Raw genomic sequence first — 11,661 nt, 5'->3', positions numbered from 1 at the left:
TCAGGTCATAGTCACGTCCATGTGGACACACTGCAAAAAGCCATTTCAGCAGGCAGGAGGGGTTCCACTGCCACAGCGGGGAGGGGAGACGTGCTCCAAAGTAAATCTGCCCACTTGACCTCAAAGGAACCCCCTGCCCTCCCCTCCCCTTCCTTCCCAGGTTTACTGAAGACCTAAGGAGCATGAGGTCAGTCAGCATCACCTGGGTGCCTAGCAGACCTTCCACCTCAGAATTTCTCAGGGTGGGGGTGGGGGACTGGGGATGGCTCATTGGATGCTTAGGGTCATCTGGGAGGTGTGTACTTGGCTTTTGCCTAACAGATAGGCAGCAGCTGGGAGCTCAGAAGGCAAGGCTGAAGCCCCACTTATGCTGCAGGTCCAGTCAGGGGGTGTTCCGGCCGACTTACTCCCCATGGGGCCCGGGGGACGTTACTTCACCTCTGTCCGCTGCAGTGACTTTATGGGGAGACTTGAAGTTTGAATAGCAGCTAATGCACGTGAAGCTCGGATGATATGCAGTGTCGTAAATTAGAAAGCCGTGGAGCAGGCTATTAACTAGAGGAAGTAACCAGCTTCCATGGTTACTCTCTGGGATGGACTGGCTGACCCTACCGGACACAGCATTCTTTGGCACCAAGAGACCTTTCTCAGTTTTCAGCAAATGCAGGGCTAAGAATTAAATTTCCTTGTGGGAATGTGCACGGCACCCAACACTGGTCATGCCCTCCCCTCTGCATATACTCCAGTGCCCTTGACCGTGTTCCCCTGGAGAAGGGCGTCAGCTTGGTACCCTGAACTCACTGCCATCGAATCAATGTCCACGCACAGCACTCCTACAGGACAGGGTAGAACTGTCCCGATGAGTTTCGGAGATTGTAACTCTTCGTGGGACTACAAAAACCCAACTTTTTCCCGAGGAGTAGCTGGTGGTTTTGAACCTCAGGCCTTGAGGTTACTAGCCCAACTCCTAACCATTATGCCACCTGCAACCTTCCTCTTGATAGACGGTCCGCCCAGACAATGACCCTCAAAGAGAAGGACTTACACAGCTGCTGCAGCCGTGGGTTCAGACTTAGCGACTGTGAGGCTGGGCAGCACTGGGCAGCGTTAAGTTCCCTTATACCCCAGGTCACCCTGAGTCAGCGCCACCTTGACCTGGGTGCCCTTGAAGCAAATAAAGCACCACCACCCCTGACCTCTGGCAGCCCCTTAAAAACTGCAGGTCCTCCTGCATTTTAATCAAGTCTTGCCTCTTGTTAGGGGCCATCTGGGCTACCCTGGGGTTGGGAGAGGATGGAAACAGGAGAAGACAATGAAGGAGGGATTTTCTTGAAGTTGGGCAGTCCCATGAGAATCTAGCTCAGCTGGGAATTGCGTTCAGCGAGCTATACTGGTCTGGGCGGGGCCAGCACTGGATCTTTAAATACCCCCTGGTGTGGCCATGGGGTGGGTGTTCGTGCTGCTGAGTGCAAGATGGGCTTTCAGAGCCGCCAGGCTGTCCCTCGGAGAGAGGGGGCTGTTTGCTCCAGTAAGTAAGACTTAGTCTGGGGACCCTATGCTGGTCCGGTGGCTGTGACTGCATCAGCACCATGGCAGTGGGTTGGTTTGGGGAGGGTTCTTTTTGGTGGTGAATTAAGGCCAAGATTTAGGATGGGGGGGGCACAGCCCCCATCTAGTGCCTTGGTTTTTGCCTAACCCCGGGGTATTTGAGAAAAAACAACCAACCGACCCAGACCCCAAGGCCTAGAACCTCAACCTGACGGCATTGGAGGGCGACCGAGAATCTGTATTGTTAACAAACCCAGCTGCTTCTCATGATCTCGCAAGCATGGGAAAAGCTGATCATACCCAGCTGTGCCCATGTCCCGGGAAAGGAAACCCTGCCAGCCCCATCCACGTAAATCCCACAGCCACACTTCAGTACTGGTGAGGCCTGGCTGGGGGCTGCGGACCCGCTCACAGTGACTTCCTGGTCGCTGGCGGTCCTTTCAGGTTGTAGGGACCGGCTAGGAGGGCCCCGCCAGGGCTGGGCCCCATGGTGCAGACCTGTTACCGACTTCGCGCGGGCTCCCAGCAAGCCAGGGCGCACAGCCCAGTCATGGTTTCCAGCCTGGGACTGGAAAGCTGGCCTGGGCCTAGGGTGTGCGCTTGGCACCGGCTTGGGGCCCGCGGCCACATCATCCGAGGGCGGGGATGCGTGCGCGGGGGGCGCCGCGCCGCCCCCCTCCCCCAGCCACGTCGGGGTCGCCAGGGCGCATAGCCCTGAGGCCGGCGCCGAGTCGCCCCGGGGGGCACGCCCTGGGCCGGGCGGGGCGGGGGTGAGTTGGGGTGGGGGGGGCGCTGCGCAGGCTCTAGGACCCGCGGGACGCCGGGCGGCGAGCTGGGGCGCCGCGAGGTGGTTCCGAGGTGCTGGGGCCAGTGCCTGCGGGGCCAGAGCGAGGCCGGCCTCCACCGCGCGGCCAGCTCACGCTCGCTCCCAGTGCCGCCGTGGGGCCGCCTCGGGCCGCGCGCGCGCCCCGCCGAACTTTCCAGCGGAGCCGGCCGCGCTCGCGGCGCCGCCCCATGCAGCTCGGGCGCCCGCGGGCCCCGCCGCCCGGCCCTCGGCCGCCGCCCGCGGGGCACCCGCTGCCCTGAGCGGTCACCATGGCCGTGCGCCCGCTGCCCGTGCCCCACGCCCTGCTGTTGGTCCTAGCCGGGGCCCTGCTGGCGCCGCGCGCCGCCCGAGGTAAGTGGCCGAGCCGCGCGCCCGTCCCGGCCCTGCGCCCCTAGCTGAAAGCTGAGTGCCTTGGTGGCCCCAGGGGAGGACCGTCCAACCCAGGTACCAGGTTCCGGAAGGGACACCTGGCTGGAGTCGCACCGCGGCCCCGCATGGCATCGCCTCCACTGCCCCCCCCCATGCCCTTGGTGGGTCTAGCTCCTCATGGGTGCCCCTGGCCCGCATGCCACTGTCTTGACAGTTACACGTGTCGCTCAGGATGATGCGGGGCGGGGCCCCTTGTTCCTTAGTGAGTTTCCAGCCCAGGCTCCTGGGCCCCCTAGACCCTGTAGTGTCCCTGTGCCACCGCTTTCTGCACTGGGCGTTATGGGGCTGAGCCGAAGCCCTGCAGGTGAGCGGGGGCAGGTGTGCTTGCCCTGTGGAGATCTCTCCCCGCCACTTTTTCAGTCGCCTCCTGTCCCAGTGGGACTGCTCTCCGCTTGACAGGCAGTGGAAACTTGAACCAACGCCTCCACTCCCCACCTCTGCCCCTTTCCGGGTCTTAAATGAAGCTGAAACCAGCCTTGTGGAAAGCGAGAACCCCCTTCGACGTTAGGCCAGGGTGCGAGGGCGTCTCGTCGTTGCCCGGCTGTGACTGCCCGATTTACACCCTTGTAAAAATCCCCCACCTGTGGCTCCTGCTGGGGCCCAAGCAGGACTCAGTCAGCAGGTGCCTTTTTGAAAATTCAAAAGCTTCCCGGGGTCGCCTCGCCGCCTTTTGCCGCTAGGGGCGCCGTTAGCCCACCAATGAATGACCGGTCTTGGCCCCAGACTCGACGTTTTTCTATGATTGTATGTAACAGGCATGTATTTCCCAACAACTGGCCTCAGTCGCGAACCGTTACCACTTCACGGTACATTTTATGTCGTAATCACCACTAACACCCCCTTCCCTCCCACCGTGTCTAATGGAACGTGGCTCGAACCCAGCTCCGTGTTAAAATCCACATTACAATGAAAATCCAGTTGGGAATTAATGATTTAATAAACGAGTTGCACAAAGCAGTGGAGGAGCCAGCAGAAAACCAAGTCGGGGAGTAGGGGGAGGCGTGGGGCGGGGCATGGTGGGATGCTGCTGACTTGTTTAAAGAACTCTGATTTACAAATACAAACCAGTAGTGGGCAGAGGGTTTGAAAGGCTTTTGTACAGATTGGACCCTTTGAATGTTCGCTGAGAAACCCAAGCCCTGGTGGCATCGTGGTTAGGATGGCCTATTAAGTGCCCCCATCAACAGCTCCATGCCTGTAAGAGTTAGTCTTGGAAATGCACAGGGGCAGTTCTGCCTTGTACTATTGGGTCCCAAGGTGTGGCCCTGGCCTCGCAGTTGTCTGAACGAGTCTTGCATTTGGTTCATGCTTTATAAATAATAGAGGTTTGCCATGGATGATACTAAATTTTTCAGGAAAATGTTTTTCATCAAACAAGCTAGTAATCAGGTATATATTTAATTGCTATGATGAGTTCTATTAAAAAAGAGTAAGTGATCTGGGAGTTGTGTGGACACCTTGGTAAAACCTTACAGGAGCCTCCTTCCAGGTCCCCTTGCCCGCTGCCTGTACGGGGCCAGGGGAGCCACAGAGACCGCCAACAGGGCAGCAGTGGACTGGAACGGGGACCAGGGAAGGGGAAAGACACTGTTTTACTCACCTAAACCTTCCTAGGTGCAAGAGCCCGTGTTCTCTGCCTTACCTGTCTGCATCCCACCTGTGGGCCCGTGCTGCAAGACTCCCCAAATTTGGAGCCTGCGAACCCTGAAAGGGAAATGGCAAAAGGAGAGCTGTTTAAAACCAAAACACAACATAAAGGGACCATCGTCCCATATGTGCTTGTGTGTTACCCGAAGAGCAATAAACCCCACACTTGCATTTCATGGGGGAGGGGGCAACTTTTATGTTGAGACTTTCCCCCGCCCCTTGGGCTAGACATAACCCCAAATAGACAAACCAGTTAGACCAAAATTGGTGAGTGGGTGGGTAGCCGAGTATTCTTGTCTGTTTACCTTTGAAATCTCAGAGCTCAGTGACCCAGATCATACCAGTGGAATTGTTGAAATATCCTAACAGATAATGAGGCATCTTTTGGGGTTGGCAAGAGGAGACAGGCTGCTTGTTCGGGGACAGCTATCATCTGGAGTTTTCCTCTGACCCTGATTGCTCCCCTGAGTCCTAGAGCTATTTGCCTTCTTGATACTTTGGGGGCAAAGTGGCCCTAAACCACAAACCCAAACCATTGCCGTCGCCTTCATTTTGACTCACCCTGATGCTGAGGGCAGAGTAAATCTCCCCTTGCAATTCTTTATGGAAGCCTGCATTTTCTTCCACAGACGGCGACTGCCTTCACGATGGAAGTCTAGACATGCAGCTTCTCCACGCCCACCCAGTCTTCTGGGATAACCTCCCTTACCTTCCACAGGTGCCTTCGCCCACATCATTCATATCTTGTGTTCCATGCTCGGCCATCCATCCCCCTCCCTCCATTTCCATCATAATGTCCCCAGTTCTGGCCACATTAAGAAATGACAGGCTGTTCCAAAAGCCTTGTCTCTTCTCTAGGAGCTTTCCCGACTCCTCTGCAGACTTGACTTTGCCCCTGCATAAAGGGACAGTACCCCCAGGCAGCCTTCGGTTCATGCTGGCTACTACCTGCCTAAGACTGTCCAGTGACTGTGTATCGCACCTTAGAAAGAGCCCAAGCTTCTAAACAGCCTCATTGCCATGTCCCTCTCTGATCTTCATTCCATCCTCTCCTCCCTAGGCACTGCACCTTCCCTCTCGTCTGACCTCCCAATCTTGTGCTGTTGTGACTAACACCCCCCCCCCCACTTTCCCTCCCACCCCTCCTCCGTGTTTGCACTGTGAAGACTTCACAAATATTGGGCACAGTTGGGCACCACAGGGCTTTGGTTCCATTTCATCTCGCAACAATTTTTTTCCCTGGAGTTCATAATTGTCTGATAGGCCCCACCACCACTCCCATTTGCTTTTTCTGTGTATCAGTCTAACCCCCTAACCTTTTCTACCAGACTAGTAAACACCTCCCACTGTGCCTTTCCTGGGCGGACCAAACCTACTTGGGGTCTGAGGACTTGTTAGCGCTCATCCCTGAACTGCCCCTCCCAAGATGCTGTAATCTCCGTCCACTCCATCATCTACTTTCTGAACACTAGAACCTTCTGGGTCTTTGTTTAGTCCGTGTGTCTCCATTGAAGGAGGTGTGGGAGATGACGTTTCCTGATACCTTGTGAATGCTCTAGGAGTGCTGTCAGGTATAAATCCTAAACAAAAGGACTCCACTTTTAAAAAGTGGCCTTTCTCTCGAAACAAGGGGTGAAGCAGACAGGCGCAGGATGACTGAAGTAGTGGGTCAGCGCTGCTGCCGGAGACCTGCTGCTGTCTGGGCCCCTGGGTGCTGTTGGTAGCCTCATGGTCCCAGGAAGGCGGCGGCGGTGGCGGCTGCGGCTGCTGTTTGTGGCACCGTGTCTGCATTCCAGGCACTGAGAGGGCAGAAGGGGCAAAAGGCAGAGAGCCAGCTCAATTTCCTTTGGCCAGAAAACAAGCGTTTTGTGAGTCACGTTTCTAGCAGATTGTCACTTAGCTGTCTGGCCGGTATGTGACCCAAGTTCCCAAGAAGAGAAGCTTTACTTCCTTACAGGTCTTTCCAACTAAGTGCTTCTGTAGGCAGAAAGGGGGTTGGTATAGCTGGCTGCGTGCGCGTGCTGTTTGGGGCCATCCATTTAGCTCCGGCTCTAGGCTGTCATCCTTACGGGAATAGATCACTAGGTCTCCCACCACCCCCAACCAAGCCACAGGGTAGTTTTGAACTCCCACCCTTCTGGTTAGCAGCTAATTGCTAGTTTGTTGAAGTATCCGATTCCAGGATGGAATTAATATTTTGCAGTGTTTTCTTTATAAAATACAAGTCCTGGCTGCACAGTGGGTAGATGCTCAGCCACTGGCAGCAAGCTCCGTGGTTTGAACCCACCCGCTGTACCACAGAAGAGAGATGAGGCCCGGCTTCCATGGAGATCTCAGCTTGGAAACCCACAGGGAAAGCTCTGCTCTGTCCCGCGGGGTCTCTTCGTTGGGAATGACTCCGTGGTGGGCTGCCTTTGACTCTGTACCCGTTGCTGGCATCCTGATGACCGACCGGTGCTTTCACTGCAGCCCCCTGGTGATATGTGTTTTCTATCTATTCCTGACATTCTTAGACTGGCCTGTGTTGTGTGGATGGCATTCTCATCAGTCATTATCCGCCTACCCGGAGGACCTTTTCCCGTTGTAAATTCATGCTGTAAACTTCCACTCCACTTTTCTGGACGATTTCACTCGTTTCCAACTGCCCCCCCCTCCCAAAACAAAACAAAAATCCAACTGCTGTTTGTTGGATGTTTGACCCTCCTGAAAGGATCCCTCAGTTTTCTGACCTGTTTCTCTGTCACTTTGTAGTTTTGCCGCCCTTTCTGGGAGGGGTCTTTAACTTAATGTTCCTGCCTTTCTGCTCTCATTTAATTTTCTCAAATGGTTCTTTGCTCTTCAAAGGCTCCCATAAAAATAGTGCCCTGTCCCTTTTTTAAAATACGAGAGTTTGGCCAAGTCTTGGAGGAAATTATAACTAGATATGCTTATTGGGTTACCCATTGGACCACTAACCACGAGGTTAACAGTTGGAAGCCTCCAGCTAGTCTGTGGGAGAAAGAGGGGATTTTCTATTCCCGTAAAAAGTTAGTCTCTGAAACCCAAAGGGGTGCTTCGACTCTGCACAGACGGTGGCTGTGAGTCGGATGCGATACAAAGGCACTGTTTGGTTTTTGCTTTTATTTAGAGGTCCAAGGGCCCTGGTGGCGTAGTGGGTTCCCTGTTGGGATGCTAACACTAAGGCCAGCAGTTCAGACCCACCAACCACCCCAGGGGAGAAAGAAGAGGCTTTCTGCTCCTGTGAAGACTGACTTTGACTTTGAACATGTCAAGAGAGCCCAGTCTCTGGAGAGGACATCATGTTTGGCAGGACAGAGGAGCAGTGAGCAAGAGGAGGCACTCAAGGAGATGGCTCAGCTCAGGCACAGGAGCGATGGTCAGGGCGGTGCAGACCCGGACAGGGTTTCTTTCTGTTTGTAAGGTCGCTATGAGTTGGCACCAACTGACGGCCCTTAACCAACCACCAAGGACAGACAGCCTCAAAAACCCACAGGCACCGTTCTCCCCTGCCCGACGGGGTTGTTATGAGCTGCAGTAGACTGGAGGGCTGTGTTAGGAGTCGGTTTGGACCTCAGCCTTGTCTGCGCCGTCACCCTCTGCATGGAGACTGGGTTCCTCTCTCGTTTGTCATTGGGCTCTTTCCATCCCTCCCCTGTGGAAACAAAAATTAAATCCTTTTTAAATGTTTCACAACTTTGCTTTAAACGCCTATAAAAACGGAGTCAACGTCTACCTAATTAGAAAGCAGTTGCAGCTGCGGAAGCTGCAGATCTTGGGAAGCCTCGCCATCAGCGGAAGCTGGGGTGGGGGTGCTGCTGTGTGGAGCTCGCCATTGCAACGGAAAGCGTGGGTTTCATCGCCAAGTGTGTGCGGTCCAGGACTGTCCCCGCAGTCGCCATGATTTAGAAAGACAGATGGGAGCGGCATCCGCAGAGCGGTCCCCTGCAGGAACGAGGAGCCCTTTGGCCGGAGTCCGCGGGAGCGGCGTGTGCTCCTGAGTGATGGGGTTTCCGAGGGCGAGGCGTGCGGCTGGCAGAGCTAGGCAGAGGGGTGGAGGATCCCGGCTCTGCCTTGAGTGTTGTGCCTGAGGTGGGGCGGGGGGAGAGGAAGACCCTCAATGGGATGGATCGACACAGCAGCGCTTGGGGGGAATGGTGCAGGAGTGGGCTGCGTGGCGTTCCGTGGTACTTGTGGGCCCACAGAGGGTCGGAAGCGGCTTGACACCACCAGCGACAGTAACACGAGAGTGTCCATGCCGAGCGCATTGTCTTAAGGAGGCATTTTAAAAACTCATTTTATTTTGGGGGCTCTTACAGCTCTTACCACGATCCCTCCATCCATTGTGTCAAGCACATTTGCATATATGTTGCCATCATCCTTTCAAAACATTTTCCTTCTACTTCAGCCCTTGGTATTAGCTCATTTCCCCCCTCCCTAACTCACGAACCCTTGATAATTTATAAATTCTTTTTTCATGTCTTACACTGACCGACGTCTCCCTTCACCTGCTTTTCTGTTGGTCCCCCTGGGAGGGGGTTATATGTCAATTGTTCTGATCGGTCCTCTCTTGCTCCCCCCATCTTCCCATTCCCTTCCTGGTATCTCTGGTACAGATCAGAGCTAGAAACACAGGGAATCCAGGCAGATAAACCCCTCAGGACCAAGAATGAGAGCAGCAATACCAGGAGGCCTTTCTTGAGTGGTTTGCTGCCACCTTCTATGTTCTGATCTTTGTACGTGCTCCCGGGACGGGCTCCAGAGGGTCCCCTCCCTTCTCGAGTCCATTTTGTGGGAGAGGACACCATGGTTTCGTGTGCCATGTGGCAAACTCGGGGGGCCTCCATGGTGGTGGCCAGCCCCCACCATCTCCTTTGTGGCCAAAGTTCCCATCATCTACATCCTCCGTCTTTGGTGTCACAGAATGTCTCCAGCAACTCAGCTGCCATGGAGCTTGGGTTTAAACAGAAGGCTCTCTGAGCCCAGACGAGTTTCATTTGCTGTTTGAGGTGTGCTGCTGTTTCAGGTGCCATCAGGCCGGTTCTGACCCACAGCGACCGTGTGTACAACAGAATGACGTGCTGCCCAGGTGGGCCTGTGTCATCCGTTGAGCCTTTTATTGCTGCCACCCGTGTCGATCCGCGTCCCCGAGAAGCTTCCTCTTTCGCTGTCCTCCCCTGGGGGCGCATGATGTCCTCCAGGGATGGACACAGTGGCCTGTGCAAACAGTGGCCCCTCATCCCTTCTCCAGCTCAGTGTCTGCCCTGTTTAATGACTTCCACCTTGGTCTCCCCTTGGCCGGCGGTGTGGGCAGCTGACTCGCGCAGTACCCCCCTGAGATGTTTTATCTGTAGCTTTCCCTTCCTTCCAAGGCTGTATGTGGAGCTTGGGTCTTAGAGTGCTCCACAACACTGGGGTTCACAACCCCAGAGCATTAACTTTGGGGTTTCCATCCGCATTCAGCTTTGTGATCCACTCTTCCACCGGCCATCGAAGTGACTCCCAGCACATGACCACTCCCGGTGGCCCGAGGGTTTTCACTGGAAGAACATTTGGAAGCAGATTTGTAGGCCTTTTTTTCTGAGTGCTCTCTAGGTGATTTAAAACTTGTAACCTTCCAACCTTGGGCCTCTACTCAAGCACTCACTCAATGCATGAGTACTTCTATTAAATTGGCATTCTATGATGCTCACCCTCCCAACACAACTGCTGAAGCCAAAGCGGGTGAACAAGTAAATGTGGTGAAGAAAGCTGATGGTGCCCGGCTATCAAAAGAGATAGTGTCTGGGGTCTTAAAGGCTTGAAGATAAACAAGCGGCCATCCAGCTCAGAAGCAACAAAGCCCACATGGAAGAAGCACACCAGCCTGTGCTATCACAAGGTGTCAAAGGGATCAGGTATAAGGCATCAAAAAAAAAAAAAACCAAAAATACCTTACCATAGTGAATGAAGGGGGAAGTTCAGAGTGGAGACCCCAAGCCCATTTGTTGGCCACTGGAGATCCCCTCACAGATAGGTCTAGGAGAGGAGATGAGTCAGTCAGGGTGCGATGTAGCACCGATGAAGAATACAGCTTTCCTCCAGTTCTTAAATGCTTCCTCTCCCCCCCCCCCACCATGATCCGAATTCTACCTTGCAAGTCTGGATAGAGCAGAGGTTGTACACTGGTGCAGATAGGAGCTGGAGGCACAGGGAATCCAGGGTGAATGATACCTTCAGGACCCAGGGGTGTGAGGGGCGATACTAGGAGAATAGAGGGTGAGTGGGTTGGACAGGGGGAACCGATTATAAGGATCTACAGGTGACCTCCTCCCTGGGGGACGAACAGAAAAGGGGGTGAAGGGAGACGCCGGATAGGGCAAGATATGACAAAATAATTTATAAATCATCAAGGGCTCATGAGGGAGTGGGAAAAAGGACCTGATGCAAAGGGCTTAAGTGGAGGGCAAATCCTTCGAAAATGAGGGCAAAGAATGTACAGATGTGCTTTATACAATTGATGTATGTAGAAGTATGGATTGAGATAGGAGTTGTATGAGCCCCTAATTAAAATTAAAAAAAAAACTTTTAACCTTCCAGTTAACAGCTGAAGGGCACCTGCCCTTCACACCACCAGTGACACCCCCCCCACCCCCCGTGACTGTTAGAAATGCTGCTGTTCCTGGACCCTCTGCGGGGATAGCAATGTATTTAATGTGGGCTCTTCTAGCCAAAGTCTCTCCCACCAAGCGACCTTTCCCTGACTGAGTCTGACAAGGTGGGGGAAGATGCTGATAGGATTCACCTGTGAGTAATTGTGGATGGGATTTCCTGGAGGGGCAGCCTGCTGGGTGTGACCCGAGTTCTCTGAGAAGCAGGAGGGAGGCGCTCATTACCAGCAAGAGCCAGAATGGAACTCATCTTCTGGACCGAAGATCCCTGTGCAGTGAGCCTCCTGGAGCCATAAGACGGCTATGCTATCAGGAGCAGCCGCAGAACCAGAAGTTGGCATGAAACCGTAGAGTGATGGACTACCCAACCCAGGGAGCCTGGAAAGCGGAATGCTTTTGTGCAGGAGGCTGGGTCATGGAGTGTAGTGCCTCTGGGCACTTCATTTGGGGAGCTGGGTTTGCCGAGCCACAGAGCTGAAGGTGAAAGCCTTCAGGTTCAGGCTTCCAGCCGAGTGGTCTGCCCTTTGGGCATTTATTAGCAGCCTTGGCAACTTCATGTGTCCT

The 11,661-nt window shown here is 54.4% G+C and overlaps 1 protein-coding gene across 2 annotated transcripts in view; it reads left to right on the top strand.

Moving 5' to 3' along the window:
* The first annotated feature begins 2,421 nt into the window (after positions 1–2,421).
* The window catches only part of ADAM12 (ADAM metallopeptidase domain 12), a 281,165-nt gene continuing 271,925 nt past the window's right edge, over positions 2,422–11,661 (top strand). The window contains exon 1 of one of the 2 annotated variants that reach the window (XM_075534458.1): positions 2,422–2,725. In XM_075534458.1, coding sequence (XP_075390573.1) covers positions 2,644–2,725 — 82 coding nt within the window. In that variant the 5' untranslated portion in view covers positions 2,422–2,643. The remainder of the gene's footprint in view (positions 2,726–11,661) is intronic. The other variant, XM_075534459.1, reaches the window with a different exon arrangement.

The sequence above is a fragment of the Tenrec ecaudatus genome, chromosome 16 (genome assembly GCF_050624435.1).
Source record: "Tenrec ecaudatus isolate mTenEca1 chromosome 16, mTenEca1.hap1, whole genome shotgun sequence".
Lineage (NCBI taxonomy): Eukaryota > Metazoa > Chordata > Mammalia > Afrosoricida > Tenrecidae > Tenrec > Tenrec ecaudatus.
This window is presented reverse-complemented; position numbering and strand designations above follow the sequence as displayed.